Source organism: Paramormyrops kingsleyae, chromosome 9 (assembly GCF_048594095.1).
Source record: "Paramormyrops kingsleyae isolate MSU_618 chromosome 9, PKINGS_0.4, whole genome shotgun sequence".
Classification (NCBI taxonomy): domain Eukaryota; kingdom Metazoa; phylum Chordata; class Actinopteri; order Osteoglossiformes; family Mormyridae; genus Paramormyrops; species Paramormyrops kingsleyae.
This window is the reverse complement of record NC_132805.1, coordinates 35,429,809-35,451,706: the sequence shown is the minus strand read 5'-3', so window position 1 is coordinate 35,451,706 and position 21,898 is coordinate 35,429,809. Positions and strand designations below refer to the sequence as shown.

Here is a 21,898-nt window from a genome sequence, read left to right as displayed (position 1 = left end):
TAAGGCTTATTCATCTTTTTGTGCCAGAGAAGATAAAGTTACTGCACAGATACCTTTCCCTGATTCACTACTGTATTTCCTCTGAGCCAACAGAAACATTAGAACAGTGAATGTAAAGTATTTGAATTTTGGCTCAAAACAAACTGACACTCTCTTGTGTTCCACTAGCTCCTACAGCGCCTCCTAGAGGACAGGAGGCCCAGTGTGGAGTCAATGGTGAAACAGGGGCCACAACTAGCTAAGGCATTCCAGAGTGCGGGGAGAGAGTCAGCAGCAAGTCAGATATGCAGCCTGCAGGAAAAATGGAAGGCGTTACTCCAACACGCAGAGAGCAGGTATCTAGTTCTTGCTTGTTGGCTTATTTTAAATCACTGCTGTTTGAAAGCAAATCCGCAGCTTAGTGACAAAAAAAGAAAACATGCCACAGGTTATAAAATGTAGTCTGAACAAATTCTCAGCTTCAGAACTTCCACTACAATGCATATTTGGGTACAAGCTGCTTCTCTGTATAATTGCCTTAGAGAACCTGTCATAATAAGATCTAACAGGATTACAGATAGAAAGCAATTAACATTGTAAGAGCCAAACTGGGAGTATAAGAGTCCCCCTGGTGTGGATTGTGACCTAATGCCCCGAGGCCCTGGTGTGGATTGTAACCTAACGCCCCAAGGCCCTCGTCGCTGAGTTTTCGCTGTGCTTCAAACGACAGGCGAGGCGGGCTGGAGCAGATCCTGCCAAGAGCACAGCGGTTCCAGGAGACCACGGACACCTTCCAGCACTGGCTCATGGCCGCCGAGCAGAGCCTATCAGAGCTACGCTCCGCCGAGAGGGGGATGGGTCGCATCCCGGAGGCTGCTGCACGTGCCAAGGTACAACAGCACAACCGGTGGCAGGGAAGTGTGTGGATAAACGGGACAGACGAAGAATGAAACCAGAACCACCATCAAGTATGGAATTTATGATGTGGCAACTATGTGGCTGTCAAGTGGCTCTGCCAGTTAGGCCTCTGGCCTTCTGATCTGAAGGTTGTTGGTTCAAATCCAGTGGTTGCCCTTGTCCCTTTGAGCAAGCTGTTTAATCCCAACTACTCCAGAGACTGGTTAACCCTGCTTTCACTAATTTATGTTGGTAAAAGCAACTGTCAATGAAATATGCATCTTTATATTAATAAAATGTAAGCAGGCTACACCTCTGTGCCCATGACCAGAAGGTCGCCGGTTCGAGCCCAGCCTCGGCACATGAGCGGGTCCCTTAACCCCCCAGCTCCCTGAGCGCTGCTGTGGGTGGCTGTCTGCCCTTTGCACTGCAGCTTGCTCTCACCTACAGAGAACACGTTGGGGGAGACGTATAGAGAACAAAAAAGTATCTATTATTATGTATGTATATTATATCTTTTAACACAGGGTGGCACCGTTAGTAGTCTGATTGCCTGCAGAGCTGGTGCTTTCGATCACTCCCCCACGCTGTGCTATGCAGTTTGCGTGTTCTCCCTGTGTTGTACGGGTCTCATTCCGGTCCCCAGCTTTTCTCTCGCAGTCTAAAGCCATGCAGTTAGGTCAATTGGCTTCTCTAAATTGCCCATTGTGTGTGTATGGTTGCTGTAACATACTGGCATCCTGCCGTCTGCTCCGTGCTGCCTGGAATGGGCTCCAAAGCCCCCCCCCCCCCGGGATGCCAGTCAGGGTGACTCACCAAAAGATGGATGGCTGGCTATATTCTGGCAACGCTTCAGCCAGAGGTGATGTGAAGGGGGCACTATAATGAACGACCTTGGCTTGTGATCATACGGTTTTTGTACTGCATCGTCTGGCCAGTGGGTAAATTCCTCTATCCGCGTCGCTCACGTTCGTTCACTCGGAGCGCTCCTTCTTGATTCTCCAGGCTGCGATTGAAGAAATAAAATCTAAAGGGGCTGACCTTGAGGACGTTCGACAGAGAGGCCACGAGCTCATGGAGAAGATTTCAGGTGGGTCAGTTGAAATGGATTACCTGGCTACCATTTAAAAAGAATCAAAATAAATGCAGATGGCCAGCTGTTCCAGAACTACACATGAGGCCAGGGCCTCTGGCCAGTTATATATAAAATTTTGAGCACACCACAAAATAATTTAACATATGGCAAAAACAGAATTTCTTGCTGCGTTATGTGTCTGGGCAGCCCAGCTCAGAGTTCAGTAAAATAACAATTTGCAGAGAGTATAAGGTCAATGTGTTTTTGGATAAATAAAACCGGAGTAGTAGTGATAGTGATGTGTGTCCCAGCAGAGGAGGAGTCCCAGTTAGTGCAAGAGAAGGCCGACAGCCTGAGGATCAGGTACTCCGTGCTCAGCCTGAGTGGGGCCGACGTCCTGCAGCGCCTGGAACAGGCCCTGGAGGCTTCTCAGCGCTGCACCTCCAGCCAGGAGGAGCTGCATCTGTGGCTGGGGAGGATCGAGCGTGAGCTGCTGGGTGTGGGGAGTCAGCCCCCGCCTGGGGAGGGCGTCCTCTGTGCCACCGAAAGACTTCGGGTGAGATACCTACGAAGATTCATGAAACACCAAGGACTTGCGTGACGGTTATGTTCGGTTATTTTGTATGTAATTACGGCATCTCATGCTAGATAGCAGTGGGTGTCTTGGCCAGTTTGGATGCTGTGCAAGACCCTTAATCACACCAGGGATAGTTTGACCCCATTTTCTCAGAAATGTTTGTTCCTTCGGATAAAAGCATCTAATGAATTATTAGTCGGTTCACCCACCGCTTTTCATACGTTTCTGACAATATGTGAAATGCTTATTGATGTGGTGGACCAGCATGATGAGATACTTCTCGTGCTGCCATAGCTGGAGCAGGCGGTGGAGAAGGAGCTGGCCTGGTTTGAGGACACCGGCCGCAAGCTGGAGGAGCTGAGCAACATCAGCCTCCATCCCGACGTCATCTGCTCTCAGCTGTATGACCAAAAGGTGGAGTTACCAACAGCCGCCGATTCCATCTTCACGTTTCGGTTTAGGAAGGTGCTCGTGTCAGCGCTGAGACACAGAGTGGAAAAGAAAACTTCAATAAAATGATTGATAAATACAGAGTATCGTGAAATGTTTTTGATTCCTGTGTTAACTGCATTCAGATTCTCGCTGTGGAGATAATGCAGCACAGATTTAACATCGAGAAGATGATGAAGGTCTTGGAAATCCTGCAGAGCTACAGCGAAGAGGGTGAAAACGAGAACCTACAGGTGGGGGCATGATATTTACGACGTGACAAGGTCTTCACAACGTTTCCACAGAGTCACTGTCACCAGCCCAGCCCTCTAAGCAGCTCATTCGCCGTATCAAATATGAACAGTTTAATAACTGCATGTGGTTATACTATTGTGTAATGCAATAATAATATAAATAAATAAAAGAAAGTATAATTACACATTCATACAGCACATTATGTCGTTGTTGGCCAATGAAAAACACGTATATAGAAAAATCTTTTTCTCAGATACTACTTTATAAAACATAAAACAATGTGATGAGACTCCCAAAGCACCACTAATATAAACCTATTATTACAAACTTGTCTGTGAACAGCTAAAAATGTAAAATGGACTGTCGACGAGGTAAATATGTCAACAAGATACAAGCACAAATAACAACAATGCTAGTTAGCTAGCTACCTAGCTAATGGTTATTAACTTGTTAAAATTAGTGATATGAAGTAATCCAACGACCATCATGAATACAAATGTTAACTAGTACGAGCATAAATATTAGGTAAATAGATAACTTCATAAAACTTTTCATTGGTCATTTAGGTGTCAGGCGATATCAGTAGGCAGAGGATAATGAACGTATTCCATCGTAAAAAGTGACAATCGTCAAAAAGCAGACATGCTCGGCTTTCATTAGAAAGTGATGATGTGTATAAACCGTATATCAGTGTGTTGAGGTTCTCCCTGCTCTTTGTTCGCAGTCACAGCTTGACACTCTGCAGGAGAAATGCCAGGCCGTATCGACCACACGCTCCCACGAGGTGCTGCAGTTAGAGCATGCTCAGGCGCTCCTGCTCCAGTTCTCCGAGAGCTACGCGGAGGTGTCGCCGTGGTTACAGGAGACCCAGGATCTGGTCAGCCAGCTCTCGCTGGAGGCCACCAGCTACGAGGCTTTCCGGGAACAGCAGGAGCGCTTGCAGGTCAGCCCCCATCCCTCCATGTCCCTGCAGAATTAGGCGCCAAGTCTAAACACAAGACTCTGCAACAGGAAGTTCTTACAACTGAAGGTTGCAGAGGAAAGTTCCTTGATTTGTTCTAACTGGAGTGATGAAACCCTTGTAATATACCTGATAATATTCAACTGGGTCAACCAGGATCATCAGATTGAATGGATTTATTTTATATTGTGCAACTGGTCTTGATCAAGGTCCATGACCCCAACTTCTCGAGGGACCTGGGCTGACCCCGGTCTCTGACCAGAAGCTTTCCTTTCTTATGTCGATGTGGACAAAAGTGTCTGCTAAATATCTGTAAATGTAGAAAAACAAAAACAAAACTGTCTCTTGTATTATAATAATAGCATAGTATGGTGTAGAACGTCATCTTGTTTTGTTTTGGTTTTTTTTTTTCATCTTAAGGTGCTTAAAATGTTTCTATTACCTGTTCAGTGCCAGCATGTTTTACTGAGCTACTCGGTGTTAGCATGTTTTACTGGGCTACTCAGTGCCAGCATGTTTTACTGGGCTACTCAGTGCCAGCATGTTTTACTGGGCTACTCAGTGCCAGCATGTTTTACTGGGCTACTCAGTGCCAGCATGTTTTACTGGGCTACTCAGTGCCAGCATGTTTTACTGGGCTACTCAGTGCTAGTATGTTTTACTGAGCTACTCAGTGCCAGCATGTTTTACTGGGCTACTCAGTGCCAGCATGTTTTACTGAGCTACTCAGTGCCAGCATGTTTTACTGGGCTACTCAGTGCCAGCATGTTTTACTGGGCTACTCAGTGCCAGCATGTTTTACTGGGCTACTCAGTGCCAGCATGTTTTACTGAGCTACTCGGTGTTAGCATGTTTTACTGGGCTACTCAGTGCCAGCATGTTTTACTGAGCTACTCGGTGTTAGCATGTTTTACTGGGCTACTCAGTGCCAGCATGTTTTACTGGGCTACTCGGTGCTAGCATGTTTTACTGAGCTACTCAGTGCCAGCATGTTTTACTGGGCTACTCAGTGCTAGCATGTTTTACTGAGCTACTCAGTGCCAGCATGTTTTACTGGGCTACTCAGTGCCAGCATGTTTTACTGGGCTACTCAGTGCCAGCATGTTTTACTGGGCTACTCAGTGCCAGCTTGTTTTACTGAGCTACTCGGTGTTAGCATGTTTTACTGGGCTACTCAGTGCCAGCATGTTTTACTGAGCTACTCGGTGTTAGCATGTTTTACTGAGCTACTCAGTGCCAGCATGTTTTACTGAGCTACTCAGTGCCAGCATGTTTTACTGGGCTACTCAGTGCCAGCATGTTTTACTGAGCTACTCAGTGCCAGCATGTTTTACTGAGCTACTCAGTGCCAGCATGTTTTACTGGGCTACTCAGTGCCAGCATGTTTTACTGGGCTACTCAGTGCCAGCATGTTTTACTGGGCTACTCAGTGCCAGCATGTTTTACTGAGCTACTCGGTGTTAGCATGTTTTACTGGGCTACTCAGTGCCAGCATGTTTTACTGAGCTACTCGGTGTTAGCATGTTTTACTGAGCTACTCGGTGCCAGCATGTTTTACTGAGCTACTCAGTGCCAGCATGTTTTACTGAGCTACTCAGTGCCAGCATGTTTTACTGGGCTACTCAGTGCCAGCATGTTTTACTGGGCTACTCAGTGCCAGCATGTTTTACTGGGCTACTCAGTGCCAGCATGTTTTACTGGGCTACTCAGTGCCAGCATGTTTTACTGGGCTACTCAGTGCTAGCATGTTTTACTGGGCTACTCAGTGCTAGCATGTTTTACTGGGCTACTCAGTGCCAGCATGTTTTACTGGGCTACTCAGTGCTAGCATGTTTTATTGGGCTACTCAGTGCTAGCATGTTTTACTGAGCTACTCGGTGTTAGCATGTTTTACTGGGCTACTCGGTGCCAGCATGTTTTACTGGGCTACTCGGTGCCAGCATGTTTTACTGGGCTACTCAGTGCTAGCATGTTTTACTGAGCTACTCGGTGTTAGCATGTTTTACTGGGCTACTCAGTGCCAGCATGTTTTACTGGGCTACTCAGTGCCAGCATGTTTTACTGGGCTACTCAGTGCCAGCATGTTTTACTGGGCTACTCGGTGCCAGCATGTTTTACTGGGCTGCTCGGTGCCAGCATGTTTTACTGGGCTACTCGGTGCCAGCATGTTTTACTGGGCTACTCAGTGCTAGCATGTTTTACTGAGCTACTCGGTGTTAGCATGTTTTACTGGGTTACTTGGTGTTAGCATGTTTTACTGAGCTACTCGGTGTTAGCATGTTTTACTGGGTTACTTGGTGTTAGCATGTTTTACTGGGCTACTCAGTGCCAGCATGTTTTAATGGGCTACTCAGTGCCAGAATGTTTTACTGGGCTACTCAGTGCTAGCATATTTTACTGGGCTGCTCAGTGCTAGCATGTTTTACTGGGCTGCTCATTGCTAGCATGTTTTACAGAGCTACTCGGTGTTAGCATGTTTTACTGGGCTACTCAATGATAGCATGTTTTACTGGGTTACTCGGTGTTAGCATGTTTTACTGGGCTACTCGGGGTTGGGTGAACGCTAATGTGATTCCATGAGCTGCCCAATGCTAACATCTTTGGACACTGCAATCCTAATATGGTTCTGTGGTGCAGTCAATGCTAATATGTTTCCGTTAGGCTGCTCAGTGCAGACACAGTTTAGTGGCCTGATCTGTGCTAGCCTGTTTAGCCCAGTGCTAATGCTATTCCGCTCTGCTGCCGAAGGGTCTGAGGGAGTCCATAGCGGAGCACAAGCCCTTGATCTCACGGCTCTGCTCAGTGAGCCGTCGGCTGTCTGAGCTCAGCCCTACCCAGGGGGAGGAGTTCTGCCAGCGGGCTGCGGACGTTGCGGAGAGGCACAGGGCCATCAGGGATCGGGTACGGGAGCTGGCCGGCCTGCTGGAGGAGTCTCTGCCTCGCTACACACAGGTAACTTCAAACCTTCAAAACTTTATTCAAGATGCCACTGGCAAAACTATAATTATACCTAAACAATTTTTGAAAAAGCCTATTTTTTATCTCTTCTAATTTTTTCACATTAAAAATGCATGTATATTTTTGTGAGATGAGATGAAGTAGCATAGTTAGTTTGAGGAAATACTTCATGCCCTTATTGAGATTCCTGTTGTCCTTTGCGCTGTAACTGGGCTTCCTGTTGTCCTTTGTGTTTTTACTGGGATTTCTCTTGTCCTTCAGGTCATTATTGGGATTCCTCTTGACCTTTGTGTTGTTAATGAGCTTCCTGTTGTCCTTTGTGTCGTTACTGGGATTCCTGTTGTCCTTTGTGTCGTCACTGGGATTCCTCTTATCCTTGCCATTCAGCTCAGCGAGAGGATGTCCCTGCTGGGTGAGAGCCTGGAGCGTCTGCGCAGCCGGCTGCAATCGCCCGTGGCTCTGCGTGGTCAGACGTCTCGTATCCAGGAGCAGCTCCAGGAGAGTCAGCTCACGCTGGCCGAGCTGGGCAAGATGGGGCAGGGGCTGGGCAAGATCGAGGGGCAGGCATGCGAGCTCCTGGCCAGCGCCAAACCCACCGGGGACAGTGCCATCTGCGTGGGTGGGTCCAGTAGCCGCCTGTGGCATTCTCACGGGGCTTCCAGTATCACGGGCATTTACAGCTATTAGCAGACTCTGAGTTACCAGTTATACAGTATGATCCACTGATTGCTTGAGGTTTAAACCGTAATTGTGACACCCTGACATCACTGGCTGAGCCATTGCAGTGACTAATGACACTGTTCCCCGCCTGCAGCCATCCAAGAGCAGGTGAGCGACCTGGGGAAGCGTCTACAGGAGGTGCAGGCCCAGGCTCAGGAGAGGGACAAGTGGCTCCTCCAACTCTTAGACCTGGCCGCCAAGTTCTGGGGGGACGTGAACGACCTGACGGGCATGCTGAACGACACGCAGCAGGCCATCCTGGACGTGAACGGGAACGGCTCTGACCCAGTGACCATCCAGCAGAGTCTGGAGAACATGCAGGTGTGCTGGGCCACCCAAGTGTGTATCCCTGGTTTGGGTTCAGGTTACACACAGCAGAGCAGTAGGGTCATTCTTAGAACCGGAACTGACAACACATTCTTGTTTGCAGTCTAGTTCCTTAACCAATCAAAATCATTCCTAAGATTCCTTACACCTCCCTTTTTGGTTCCCTAGGCCCTCAGGGATGACATCGACAGCCTGCAGGGAGACCTTGACTCACTGGGAATTCTGGGAATGGATCTGATGTCAGCATGTGGGGACATTGACAAGCCAGACGTCACTAAGTGTTTAGATGAGGTGAGAGTTCCCGGTTCACAGCCAGCATCTGTGAATAATACATTGCTGCAAGCCTCACTGACATCTGATTTTACAGCTTTATGGTACATGGAACAACCTGAGCAAGCTGTGGACAGAGTGTCATAGCAAGCTGGAGAACTACCAGCAGGTGGCGCTACTCTACCAGGACACCATGCAGGTGGGAGCCGTTTGAGATCCATGTCCACAATGGCACAGAGCCTGACACTCATTGGACGAGCCAAACGGCAGGCCTTTTCAAAAGCGTGTTCTTCATTCTCAGCTCGTTGGCCGGAAGGCGAACTTTGTCCCCTGGTGTTTTACTGATGACTGTCTGACAGAATTTGCCGGGCTCTGCCAGTGCAGAGCTAATGGTTCTTATGACCTTCACTGTAAAATTATTGAACTTCAGCTGAGTTAAAGCCCAGAGTCTCTCTTCCGATTAATATTGTCTGAACTAGTCAGCAGGCTTCTGTGTTCCACTGAGAATTAATTATACTTTTTAAATAAGCTTTTTTTTTTTTAATTAAATTTGTTAAATGAACCACTTCTCCAGGCCAACATGCTTCATACTTGAGGGCTGCAGCCAAAGGGAATGAGTTTTGAGTTTTCGAAACATCAGCTCCATTATGTCTTATCCAAACGATGGGGGCTGATAGCATTAATCCTTTTGGTTATTATCTGAACACGCAAAGCAGAATTCCATTAAAAAAATCATTGTCTTGAATACTATTTGTAAGCTGGCGATGTTTGACTGGCGCTTGTAGATTCAAAAATGCCTTTGCTAAGTTGTTTTTCTGGTAGCAAGATCGCATGTAGGTAGTTCTCATTAGCTGATCAGCTCTGGAACGGGAAGAGGCAGTATACTGTTTTTTCGTAAACATTATGAATTTATCACAGTCATCACCAACTGGTGGATTCGGCTCCACATCCAGACGGGTGACCCCCCCCCCACCCCCCCATTTGGCATTTTTCTGGCTGCAGCGGAGCTTGGCTATGTGCTGCTGGTGGAATTTAATCCTTGGGAAAAATGTTGCGAACCCATGATATATCAAGCAACTATGTTTGCTAGTTTTCATGACTCAGAATATGTAGAATTTTACACATCTCCTGACCCCAGCCATTTAAATTCTCCTTTCATATCAAAATGTTTAATATGGGTTGTACAACTGATGTCTAAAATTCGGTGGCTCTGTGTACAGTATTTAACTGAAAACAGCAGTAGCCCTGTCATGTAGGTTGAAACCAACGACCACATTGACTTGTGAGAACATTTGATATTACAGTAATTTCTGTGCTCTGCAGGGACTGTTTGAGTGGCTCAAATCCGCCGAGTTGAAGTCCACAGAAGAGTTCTTGGTAGAGACTGACTTGGAAGCTGTGAAACAGCAACTGTGTGACTTAAAGGTGAGGCAAATGAGCACACATCTCCGGTGTGGATGCATCCACTTCACCTGCTCTGTATAATGTCCAACATCCTGTTAGTGACCATTACTAAGAGGTAGCGACATATTGACACAGGGCTTGCCCCACCTAGGCATTTAAACGGGAACTGTACCAAAAGAAGATCGAGATGGAGAGCCTCAACCACCGCTTCGTCTGCCGTCTCCCCCTGGACCACGAGACGCCGGGCTCCACCTCGTCTCTGGAGAACTTTCGCCGACGTTGGGATGGCCTGGAGGGGGAGACAGTGAGCAGACAGGTAATCGTGATCTCTATGTCCCAAAAGCTGACCAAATCCATTCCCATGAATGGATGGATAATTTTCCACATAATATATATTGGGAATATTGGGAGAATCAGAAGAACAGCATGTTTGGATTGTGGTCACAGCAGATTCAAGTCATGGCTGAAGCAGAATTTGTGATGTTTTGACTGGGCCTTACCATTTCAGCACCAGTTGGAGTGTGCTCTCCTAGGTCTGGGTCAGTTCCAGAACACGCTGGATGAGCTACACACCTGGCTCTCCCACACGGCGGACCTTCTGCAGGGCCCCCGGCCAATCAGCATCGACCTGCAGATCTGTGAGATCGAGTTAGCCAAGCACAAGGTACTCCCGGAGTCACCCTGACTGTCAGCAAAGTGCCTTCTCCACAAACCAGAGCAAACAAGGTCATTGTTACTGCCCAGGTTCTCCGGAATGATGTGATGTCACACGTGCGGACGGTGGAGTCCCTGAATCGGGTGGGCCGGGAGCTTTTGGAGGCTGGCTCTGGTGATAGCCCTCATGGTCTTCAGGCCAAGCTAGAACAGCTCGATGAACGCTGGGAGTATGTGCGCTGTGAGACCGAGAGGAGACAGCTGGAGTTGGAGAACAACTTGAGTCAGGTACCTCAGTAAAGAATGGATCTTATGTCCATATTGTATTGGGAGTAGTTCAGGAACAGCAGTGGAAGATAATGAAGATTAAAAGTACTGGCAGAATGTTCCCAAAGTGAACTAGAGGTAGAGAACCAGATAAGTTCCATATTTTATGCCTTGTACTGCCCTCTAGTGTCAATAAATAATTATGCTGTGTACTTATCAGTATCTATATTGTGATACATACAGGGATCTGACAGAGACATTGACAGTTTAGTTGACTGGCTGATTGAACGTTTTATCTCCAGGTCCAAGATGTTACAATGGAGATCCAGGACCTGCTGCAGTGGCTGGAGAACACAGAGCTGAGGATGTCATCATCCCGGCTGGTGTGGGGGCTTCCTGAGACGGCCAATGAGAGGCTCAGCGCACATCTGGTATAATGACACACAACATGCACTTGTTAACAAACTGTATGCCAGAAATGCAGTGGTGAATGGCTCGTGACACATCATAAAGTAATCACTTAACTACCAGATAAGAGAGAGCACATGTGTTGACAGGTATACTTAATGTACATTTATTAGTAGGAGACAGAGGAATGAGCGCTGACTTCTGTGTGTCCCTCTTCTCCAGGAGCTGTGCAAGGAGATGGAGTCCAAGCGGCAGACCTATGACAATGTCAGCGACACCATCCACCGGCTTCTGGAGAACCACGATGTTGCCCGAGGCTCCAGCACAGAGCACAGTCTGTGCATACTGGAGCAGAAGTGGGAGACGGTCTACAGCAAAGTGCAAGAGAGAAAGGTAGCTCTCCTTATCATCTGTGCTAATGCCTGTTGCTGTGGGACTTCAAAAAATGCCCCCTTCAGTTGTGCTGGACAATCCATTAATCATCCAGTGCATTGGACAATCCATTAATCATCCAGTGCATTGGACAATCCATTAATCATCCAGTGCATTGGACAATCCATTAATCATCCAGTGCATTGGACAATTCATTAATCATCCAGTGCATTGGACAATCCATTAATCATCCAGTGCATTGGACAATCCATTAATCATCCAGTGCAGAGTAGTGGGTCTGTTGGAAAATATTTTAGAGAAATATCATAAGACACCATGGAAGGTCAGTGGGCAGTGCTGCTGGGTCACACCTTGAATCTAAGACAAAGGGGTTTATTAAACAAACACGAACACCAAAGGTTCAAAAAGCGAACTAACTACAAGAATCCTAAAGTACTATAAAAAGGGAACAGGGCAGCACAGGGGGCAGGATTATAAAGCAGGGTATCAAACACACAGCAACATGAATACAATGACTGACTAGAGAGCAAAGCAGACACAGGTACTTAAATACGTACAGGGAATCAGGGCAAACAAGGGACAGGGAATTTAAAATTCACTGGCACATGCAATCAGATTTGTGCAATAGGGATTGATTGGTGTAAACTGCAAAGTGCACTGCACACTTGATCATAGCGCTAATTTAAACTTATACTTCATATAGGGTTGTGACTGAGCTGGCACGGTAAAACCCTCTGCTATAATCACCCCACTATAACCAGCCACCAATCCGATACACCCATGTATTTTTTGACTGGACCACTAGCGCATCTCGCATAGTTAATCAATATCACATTGACTTTTTTTTTTATAATAATTAAGCTAATTAATTATGTGAGCTGGTGGTGAAATTTAATAAATACTTGGAATGGCTGGGGTGTCCCTGAAGAGAGGTTTGGAATTGAAATGGTGTTCATCTAGCCATCCAACATGATTTTAGTAAGTTTTTGGAGAATTGAAGAAATGTTGACTAGTTTTTATTGTATTACTCTTAATTTGCCTATGTTAAATTGTGTTTTTTGTTCTGAGCACCGATGCACACTTACAACCCAGATAAAGAGCTTTAAACCTTTCTTTTCACTGCCTAAGACTTCTGGAGAGTGCAGTAGACATCTCTTTTGTGAGAGGTTTGAGTCGTAACCAGTTTAAGAGAAGCTTAAACAGCCTATGCACCACTGACCTGCGGTCTCTCTGACCAGGCTAAGTTGACTGAAGGACTGAGTCTGGCAAAGGAGTTTCATAGCACCGTCCAGGACTTGCTGACCAAGATGGCGCAATGTGAGGAGGCCATCAGTGCTCTGCAGACACCCAGCTTCCTCCTGGACACAGTCTGTGCTCAGCTGCAGGACCACAGGGTGAGTCAGGTCCTGCCCCTTTGGAGATGGGTATCCAAACCAGGAAGTGGCTCAGTAAGTGCAGGTCAGATGACAGGTTAGGGTATGTGGGCTATTAGCCTACATTAGGGAAGTGTTTGGGATTATGGGTTTTCCCATAAAAAAAAGTCCCAACAAAGATATGAATACAAACATGTCTGTTTGTGTGTGCTGGGTTAGACGTTGGTGAGTGAGGTGCAGGCCTACAGCGAGAAGAAAGCCACAGTGGAGAGCGCAGCATTACGGCTGAAGGAGCTCAGCAGGAAGGAGGAGGGTAACGTGGTGCAGAACTTGGTGATGACTGTGCAGACCCGCTATGAGAAGCTCCAGCAGCGTGTGGGTGAGAGGGCCGCCTCGCTGGAGGAGGTCAAGAAGCAGGCCAAGCAGGTAGTGTTTCTAACAGCCCGTTCTCCATCCCTGTGGATCATACTCATGAAGAGCTGCTGTAGTGAATCCCTCAATTAATCATTGTGTCAATTGCAGTTCAACGAGTCATGGCGCCTCCTGGTGGACTGGATGGTGGAAGTGGAGCAGACACTGGACACACATAAAGAGATTGCCGTGTCCCATGAAGAGATAAAGCAGCAGCTGACAGAGCAGAAGGTTGGCCACTCAGCCTGGGCCAGTGGACTGAAAACCTTCTGATTCATAACATCTGTCTGCTGTCTGCTGGTCATGAAATGCGACAGCTTTGAGCAAACAATGATGTTCATTTAAATCTGGACATTAGAGAAGATACAGTCTACTGGCATCTGAGACCCAAGACTTATGAGGCGTCATCATCTACACATACATTTTATCAAAATAATTCCTAAATTTTTTAATCTATAAAACTAAATTATGTGTCCACACCAAAAACAAATGTAGAATATATCAGAAAATAATTCTAGGCACATTCTAGCCCAGGCTTAAATTCCTCATGTCTATGCATGTACCCAGGAATTCCAGAAGCTTCTAAGGCTTAAGAGGCCCATGTATGAGGCCACCCTGAAGAGGGGACGGGCTCTGCTTGAGAAATCCCAAAGCCCTGAGGACAGACAGCAGCTGGCGGACCTTGTGTCTGAGCTCCGAGACTCATGGGATACCATCAATGGAAAGTCCATGGAGAGGTGAGGTCAACTTGAAGGTCTTAGTGGAGAGAGTTATATATATACACACCAATATATATATATATTAATATACTGATAGATATATTTTTTTTTTACCTTCAGGCAACACAAGCTGGAAGAAGCACTATTGTTTTCAGGCAGATTCACAGACGCCCTTCAGGCGCTGATGGACTGGTTGTTTAGGGCTGAGCCGCAGCTGGCCGAGGACATGCCTGTTGGAGGAGAAAAGGACTTGGTCAACAATCTTATAGACAAGCATAAGGTACATCTTATCTGATTATTTTGTGGAGGTTTTTGTGGCAGTACGAGAAATTAATTAGCAGAAGCTAATTGGTCCTCCTCATGTGCTCAGGTAGTTAAACCCATTCCCGTGGTAATACAGGTGTTTCAGAAGGAGCTGGGCAAGAGAGCAGGTTGTATTAAGACTTTGAAGCGTTCTGTGAGGGACCTGACTAAAAGCAGCATGGCAGACAGCCGTTGGCTACTCGAGCAAATGGAAGAGCTTGATGGGCGTTGGGAGACAATTTGCAAGCTGTCCGTATCCAAGCAGGCAAGGTTGGAGGACACCCTCCGACAGGTGGGCCTTGGGCCGAGGATTCCGGCAGAAGGGATGATAGTATCGGGAGGGTAGGGGGGGCATCTGTGCTCTTTATGATACAAAAATCCTTCACAGGCAGAGGAGTTTGACCGCTTGGTGCACTCCTTTCTGGAGCGTCTCTCCGACGTGGAGAGGACTTTGAAGTACGGGCCCATCCCGGAGGAAGAGGAGGCCCTGCTGGTGTTCCACAAGCAGCACCAGGTGCGGGAGTGAGGCTGCAGTCACAAGCCCCAAAAGAATATCACTGTACCTAGCAAATGCCTTTGTCCATAGTGTCTTAAATACAGGTATATGCCTCAATCCATTAACACGCTGAACGACCTACTTCAATAATTCAGTATATAATAAAATAGTACAGGGATGGAACTTGCGACCTTTCGATTGTATGTCAATGCTGGAGGAACTTATCTTTCCCTCTGTCTATACAGGAGTCGATGAACTCACTGCAGTGCCAGGAGATGGAGCTCGATAGCATCCGTGCCCTTGGGGAGGAGATCCTATCAGCCTGCCATCCTGACTCTGTCATTACTATCAAATCCTGGATCAGTGTCACTAAGACCCGTCTGGAAGAGGTGGGCTGGGCTACAACTCCTGAGGCAAACTGCCTGGGCCTTTTAGCTTAGCATCTCACCGGGCCTTTTAGCATCGACTGTGGTTTTTTTAAGTGTTATAACTGTGGCCCTTTAAGTGTTATAACTGTGGCCTATTAAGTGTTGTAACTGTGGCCCTTTAAGTGTTATAACTGTGGCCCTTTAAGTGTTATAACTGTGGCCCATTAAGTGTTATAACTGTGGCCCTTTAAGTGTTATAACTGTGGCCTATTAAGTGTTGTAACTGTGGCCCTTTAAGTGTTATAACTGTGGCCCTTTAAGTGTTATAACTGTGGCCCATTAAGTGTTATAACTGTGGCCCTTTAAGTGTTATAACTGTGGCCCTTTAAGTGTTATAACTGTGGCCCTTTAAGTGTTATAACTGTGGCCCATTAAGTGTTATAACTGTGGCCTATTAAGTGTTGTAACTGTGGCCCTTTAAGTGTTATAACTGTGGCCCTTTAAGTGTTATAACTGTGGCCCATTAAGTGTTATAACTGTGGCCCTTTAAGTGTTATAACTGTGGCCCTTTAAGTGTTATAACTGTGGCCCTTTAAGTGTTATAACTGTGGCCCTTTAAGTGTTATAACTGTGGCCCTTTAAGTGTTATAACTGTGGCCCTTTAAGTGTTATAACTGTGGCCTATTAAGTGTTATAACTGTGGCCTATTAAGTGTTGTAACTGTGGCCCTTTAAGTGTTATAACTGTGGCCCTTTAAGTGTTATAACTGTGGCCTATTAAGTGTTATAACTGTGGCCTATTAAGTGTTATAACTGTGGCCTATTAAGTGTTGTAACTGTGGCCCTTTAAGTGTTATAACTGTGGCCTATTAAGTGTTATAACTGTGGCCCTTTAAGTGTTATAACTGTGGCCCTTTAAGTGTTATAACTGTGGCCCATTAAGTGTTATAACTGTGGCCCTTTAAGTGTTATAACTGTGGCCCTTTAAGTGTTATAACTGTGGCCCTTTAAGTGTTATAACTGTGGCCCTTTAAGTGTTATAACTGTGGCCCTTTAAGTGTTATAACTGTGGCCTATTAAGTGTTATAACTGTGGCCCATTAAGTGTTATAACTGTGGCCTATTAAGTGTTGTAACTGTGGCCCTTTAAGTGTTATAACTGTGGCCCTTTAAGTGTTATAACTGTGACCCATTAAGTGTTATAACTGTGGCCCTTTAAGTGTTATAACTGTGGCCCTTTAAGTGTTACATCTCTTCTAACTATTAGCATAACATCGATCTCTTGCCTTGGTGTATCCTCTGCGCCCAATGGCATCTGCTCTCTCACCTAAGGATCTCTTTTCACACATGTAGCTTAGCATCTCTTCTATTGCCTTCCCTTAAAATGTCCTTTAGCATAGCAAAGCTTCTCAACCAGTCCTCTTAGCTTAGAAGGTAGTTACACAGCATACAATTTCATATATCTTCAGCAAAAAACGTCTAAAGAAATCAGCCTGTCCTGGGGCCTCTCTTAGGAGCTGGGAATAGCAAACTTTTGGTCAAAGGTTCAGCATACTTTCCTTTGGCTACAGGTGCAAGCATGGGCTCAGCAGCAGGGAGAACGACTCCGAAGCGGCTTGTCAGCGCTGGAGGCCGAGCGGGAGGAGGTGCAGCGGCTGCTTGACTGGATCTCCTCGGCTGAGGAGTCACTGGCCCTGAGGGACCAGGAGGGGCTTCCAGAAAGCATGGAGAGCACCGAGGAGCTGATAGCTCAGCATGAGGTAGGAGTCCCCCGGGAATTAGAGAAGACGATGAAGGGGAATGCTTTTGTCACCCCGTGTGCTGAATCTCAGGAACCCTGAATCTACCCATCTCTCAGCATGACTGATTTTGGTGACCTTAGATTGCATGAATGGATTTTGGCATTAAGGGTATTTTCATTGCCTATTACTGTCTTATTAGAAATGAGGTCATAACTCCAGACATCACTGTGACAAATATAAAGCAGAAGCCAGCAATGTGAAGCAGTTCGATTCATTGTGTACTTGTGTCTTTAACATTATTCATTCAGTTCAACTGTACCAAAGGGCATCAAGTTAATTCAATAAGTCTTTTTTTTGTCCTTCCTAGGTCTTCATGGATGAGCTGAATGGAAAGGTTCCTGAGGTTGAGAGTGCCATAAAGTCATGCAAAATGAAGATGGTGCCCAAACAGCTCATGTCCCCGAGCCGTAAAACCCCCACAAGTTAGTCAGCTGCACCCTTTATCGTTTCCTTAAATACGCATTCGCATAACCACCTCGATTTTACTTATATTATTACCTATATTATCATCATATATCCAGGGGTGACAAATTTGTAAGACATGCCAAGAGAAGTAGCTCACAACTGAAAGGTGAGTATGGGCAGCATGTCTGACACTGATTGGCCATTTGATTTCAGAGAGGAAGGGCTCCCAGAAGCTTCAGCCGCCAACAACTTTGCCCTTGGAGAACCTGGAACCTCAGAATCCCAAGCTGTGCCAGCTGGTCAGCCACTGGAAGCAGCTGTGGCTCGTGGCGTTGGCCCGACAAAGCCGACTTCTGGAGCACCAGCAAAAGCTGCGAGAGGTGACCTTTTCTCAGTGCCAATATGCAGTCTCTCTCCAGTAAGCCATTTACTGTTGGTCAGTTCATTAATGATAATGCACTGGTACAAATTAACAGATCCTACAACTGCCGAATTTTCAGGGCTAAGATATTTCAGCTGTTTGTTTCAGCCCCATCTCATTATTTAGGACGTTGTTGCGTCGCGGGGAGTAGACATCAAGACGCCGCATGTAGGAGGTGTGACAGTCGCTGGTCCCTTTTGTACTGTCACCTCAGTGTCATCATCATGTGTCTGTCATGCCTGCTCGTCCGATCCTCCCGTGTGCCACGCCCCCCCTCATTTACCTCGTGTGGAGTCCCCATGTTTTCAGCTGTGTCTAGTTTTTGTCAATTAGTCCTGTATATTTAAGTCCGCGTTCGAGTATGTTTCCCCGTCCAGTCATTAACATTGTGTGACCTTGGTGCATGCGCTTTCTGTCCTGTTTCCCAAATAAACCCCCGTTCACCCGAATTCACGGCGTCTGTGCTGCTTCCTTGGACGCCAGCCGTAACAGTTCCATAGCTACGACTGATAAGAGGAGCGTCACTGGATGCTATTTCAGTAATACTATGACCGCCATCAACCTCTGCCCTCTTTTACATCTCTAGCCTTACATTTTAGGTAAAACTGAACGAGTATTTAATAAACGAAAAATTATCTATATGGAACATATTAGTCTGGTCTATTGCAGCATCAAGTAACACAGATATGTTCAACTTGTTTAAATTCAGTTTTCATGCTCTTGCTCCTCTTTACCTTAGTGATATGATTGTTTGATATTATCATTAGACAGCAATATTCTGGTCATTCCTTTAACCCAATACTAGATTTTTTTCCAGACCTGGTCCTTGTGGACGCCTGGACAGTCCACATTTTTGCTTCCTTCCAGCTCCCTGTGAGACATTTTTGGTCGAAGCAAATTCGTGAACTGTCTGGGAAACAGTGCTGTAGGGAATCAGCTTTATGTTTCTATGGGCCCAAACTGTGGAATTCCCTCCCAGATTGCATGACAGCTGTAGATTCACTGGCAACTTTTTTATACAGTATTTGTTTAATTTTTCGATTTTATTTATTCATTATTCATTCATTCATTAAATTTTTTATCTTTTATTTTCCCTGTAAAAAAGGCAAAATAACAAATAAATATTTATTTTATTTTTTTTTATTAATAGTAAACTATTCAGTAAATTCTTTATCTGTCTTTCCTTGATAGTGCTTTCTGTTTCTTCCCCATCGGTTGTGTTTCTGGACAGATGGAAGCCTTCGCCAGCTTTGACTTCGAGGTCTGGAGGAAGCGGTACACTCAGTGGATCAGCCACCTGAAGTCCCGCATCCTGGACGTCTTCCGGGGCATCGACAAGGACCAGGATGGCCGTATCACTCAGAAGGCCTTCATTAACAGTGTGCTTGCCTCCAGTGAGCTCCTGCCGACCCAAAACATCCACTATTCATCTCACCAGCATATTCTCTAGTCATCCCAACCATATATTTACTAGTCATTTGACATATTTTTTTACCAAACCTTTAGCTAGCACATCAGCAGTCCTCCGTAATACGTATGCAGCATTTCTTAAAATGGCCAGCTTCTCCTGCTTTTCAGAATTCCCCACAAACTCTCTTGAGATGGCAGCAGTTGCTAACATCTTCGACATCAATGGAGATGGCTACATTGATTACTACGAGTTCGTAAGCACGCTCCACCCCAGCAGAGACCCATACCGAAGGACGCTGGATGCAGACCAGATCAATGAAGAGGTGAATTTGTAGACTGCATGTAACTCAGACTGTTGCCATAAGACCTACATTTATTGCCCACTGAACCAGTATATAAGCCAGTCATTGTGCAAACGTGTTGCCATCACCCACCTATTGAACATCACCCAGTCATCCATGACCATTCAGACATATCAACCAGACATTTAGCTAATGCATTTAGTGTGGAAGATAGTTCTTTTGGCATATTAGTTTACATTTTCTATGTTATTTGGCATAATTGTTGCTCTAGGAAATTCCAGCTCCATTTATTTTAATGCTAAACGCTCCAGAGAAAGGTGTTGATCGAGAGTGACTTCAGAGGCATGCGTTTGGGTCTGGCACTATGCTTTACGGTTAGTGACTGTCCCTTTGTCGTCCCCCAGGTGAGTCGGCAGGTGTCCCAGTGTAACTGCCCCAAGAGGTTCCAGGTGGAGCAGATCAGCGCCAATCGTTACCGGGTATGTGAGCACTCAGGCATTGAATTCTTGCATGCATAGAATTCTAGAATGAACTGAATGCAGCTGATCCAGTCAAACTATAGTCTGACTACAGACCTGAGGGATTCAGCTTGTGATTTGGGGGGGGGGGGGGGGGGGTTGACACACTGCTTAGCTCTTTCTTGTGGCTGCAGTTTGGGGACTCGCAGCAGTTGAGGATGGTCCGGATTCTGCGAAGCACCCTGATGGTGCGAGTCGGTGGAGGCTGGACCGCACTGGATGAGTTCCTGGTTAAGAATGATCCTTGTAGAGGTAAGTGGTACAACCTTGAGACGGAATATTTTGCAGAGTGTTCAGCATGCAAAGGTTTTAGCTTTATGTTTTGGGGGGTTTAGTTTTTTTTGACTGCCTTTCTTTAAGGAGCCTTGTCTACATTATTTATTGACATTTAATGTAACGAATCCTTTCCTTTATTCATTTCCATTTTTCCTACCCTGCGGCATTTCTCAGCCCTGTAACCTATCAAATATGGACAGAATGATGCTTCATGAACCATTTGCTGTATTTTTTCACTCCACTAGATGGTGCTCTCTGTTCACAAGGTCACAAAGCATGTCACAAATTCAAGAGCACCACCATGGGGTAAAAAAATACAGCAAACGAATCATGAAGCATCATTTTGTCCATCACTTCTATCAACCATACTGTCTTCCCTCCTACCCTTTAGTGAAAGGGAGAACCAACCTGAAGATAAAGGAGAAATACCTCACCTCTAGCTCGTTCAGCACGTCCCGCAAGGGCAACAGCACGTCCAAGCCTCTGGGCGTCAGCCGCTCCAATTCCAGCCTGAGCCTGTACAGCACGGCCTCAGCACCCAGCAGCCCCCTCACACGCAAGGTATGCTACACGCAGCCAATCAGGAGCAAGGTATTCTCCCCTCTCCTTAAGCAAAGTGCCATCCCCAAACATAATGAGCCAATCAGGAGCCCTTTATACCTCCCCACGCCATACAACCAGCCAGCAGTGATTGGTGACTGTAAAATTGCACGATACATGGATCTCACATTATTTTATGCCTCAGTCAAGCTACTTTTTGCAATATATTTATTAACGATTTATTTATTCTGTAGCGGTTATGATGAAAGAAACACAGATTTGCCATCACTATATGACCTTGATCTGACTTTTGCTTTTCTTGTTAAACAGTAGGAGCAGGAATGTTATAAACCCATATAAACACACATATATATGACCCATACGTAGGGATTGAACCCCTGAGTGTAAACCCTCTGTCCCTGCAGTCTGTCCTGCGGAGGAGCCTCTCAGGAGATCGCTGCAGCAGACCCAGAAGCTCCATCGCGGCCCTGGGACCTGAGCTGCAGTTTGCTTCCCCGGGGGACGATGGATCCCCATCGCCACCTGTTGGCAGTGGTGAGACTGCAGACATGGACCCTATGGCCTCGCAGTGTGCCAGTAAACAGCCAGGGGCAGGAATTTAGCTAGAGAGTGAAGGAAAAGCAGCCAATGAGAGCTCAGCATATGTGGGAGCTCCTTCAGGACGGCTGGAAAAGCATCCCAGGGGGCCACCTCATGGAACCGGGATAGAGGGGACAGTGGGGGCAGCCAGTCCATGGGGCGATTGGGGTTAAGGGCCTTAATCAAGGGCCTAATGGTGGGATCACTCTGTCGGCCGCGGGATTTGAACTGGCAGCCTTCTGAGTTCCCCCTCATCTCCAAGAATTACATTTTGTTGTTTAGTACGTTTTTTGGTCAGTGCATAATTCCATATATGTTATATATAGTTTGATGTCTTTATAATTATTGTAAAATATAATCCTTTTAACGGGTGGGTGTGTTC

The 21,898-nt window shown here is 46.2% G+C and overlaps 1 protein-coding gene across 3 annotated transcripts in view; it reads left to right on the top strand.

Annotated features, from left to right (window-relative positions):
- Positions 1 to 21,898, top strand: part of macf1b (microtubule actin crosslinking factor 1b) — a 41,580-nt gene that overhangs the window by 17,924 nt on the left and 1,758 nt on the right. For all 3 annotated transcript variants that reach the window (XM_072716916.1, XM_023815345.2, XM_023815337.2), the window contains exons 5-39: positions 169 to 335; positions 710 to 869; positions 1,882 to 1,966; positions 2,266 to 2,507; positions 2,823 to 2,942; positions 3,104 to 3,211; positions 3,937 to 4,155; positions 6,922 to 7,125; positions 7,519 to 7,750; positions 7,946 to 8,172; positions 8,347 to 8,469; positions 8,546 to 8,647; positions 9,772 to 9,873; positions 10,004 to 10,168; positions 10,361 to 10,516; positions 10,597 to 10,794; positions 11,076 to 11,204; positions 11,404 to 11,574; positions 12,813 to 12,968; positions 13,167 to 13,373; positions 13,470 to 13,589; positions 13,926 to 14,095; positions 14,198 to 14,357; positions 14,478 to 14,672; positions 14,769 to 14,894; positions 15,122 to 15,265; positions 16,814 to 17,002; positions 17,352 to 17,466; positions 17,663 to 17,829; positions 19,102 to 19,264; positions 19,449 to 19,603; positions 19,987 to 20,061; positions 20,235 to 20,352; positions 20,768 to 20,937; positions 21,342 to 21,471. In XM_072716916.1, the coding sequence (XP_072573017.1) occupies positions 169 to 335; positions 710 to 869; positions 1,882 to 1,966; positions 2,266 to 2,507; positions 2,823 to 2,942; positions 3,104 to 3,211; positions 3,937 to 4,155; positions 6,922 to 7,125; positions 7,519 to 7,750; positions 7,946 to 8,172; positions 8,347 to 8,469; positions 8,546 to 8,647; positions 9,772 to 9,873; positions 10,004 to 10,168; positions 10,361 to 10,516; positions 10,597 to 10,794; positions 11,076 to 11,204; positions 11,404 to 11,574; positions 12,813 to 12,968; positions 13,167 to 13,373; positions 13,470 to 13,589; positions 13,926 to 14,095; positions 14,198 to 14,357; positions 14,478 to 14,672; positions 14,769 to 14,894; positions 15,122 to 15,265; positions 16,814 to 17,002; positions 17,352 to 17,466; positions 17,663 to 17,829; positions 19,102 to 19,264; positions 19,449 to 19,603; positions 19,987 to 20,061; positions 20,235 to 20,352; positions 20,768 to 20,937; positions 21,342 to 21,471 (5,470 nt within the window). The remainder of the gene's footprint in view (positions 1 to 168; positions 336 to 709; positions 870 to 1,881; positions 1,967 to 2,265; positions 2,508 to 2,822; positions 2,943 to 3,103; positions 3,212 to 3,936; positions 4,156 to 6,921; positions 7,126 to 7,518; positions 7,751 to 7,945; positions 8,173 to 8,346; positions 8,470 to 8,545; positions 8,648 to 9,771; positions 9,874 to 10,003; positions 10,169 to 10,360; positions 10,517 to 10,596; positions 10,795 to 11,075; positions 11,205 to 11,403; positions 11,575 to 12,812; positions 12,969 to 13,166; positions 13,374 to 13,469; positions 13,590 to 13,925; positions 14,096 to 14,197; positions 14,358 to 14,477; positions 14,673 to 14,768; positions 14,895 to 15,121; positions 15,266 to 16,813; positions 17,003 to 17,351; positions 17,467 to 17,662; positions 17,830 to 19,101; positions 19,265 to 19,448; positions 19,604 to 19,986; positions 20,062 to 20,234; positions 20,353 to 20,767; positions 20,938 to 21,341; positions 21,472 to 21,898) is intronic.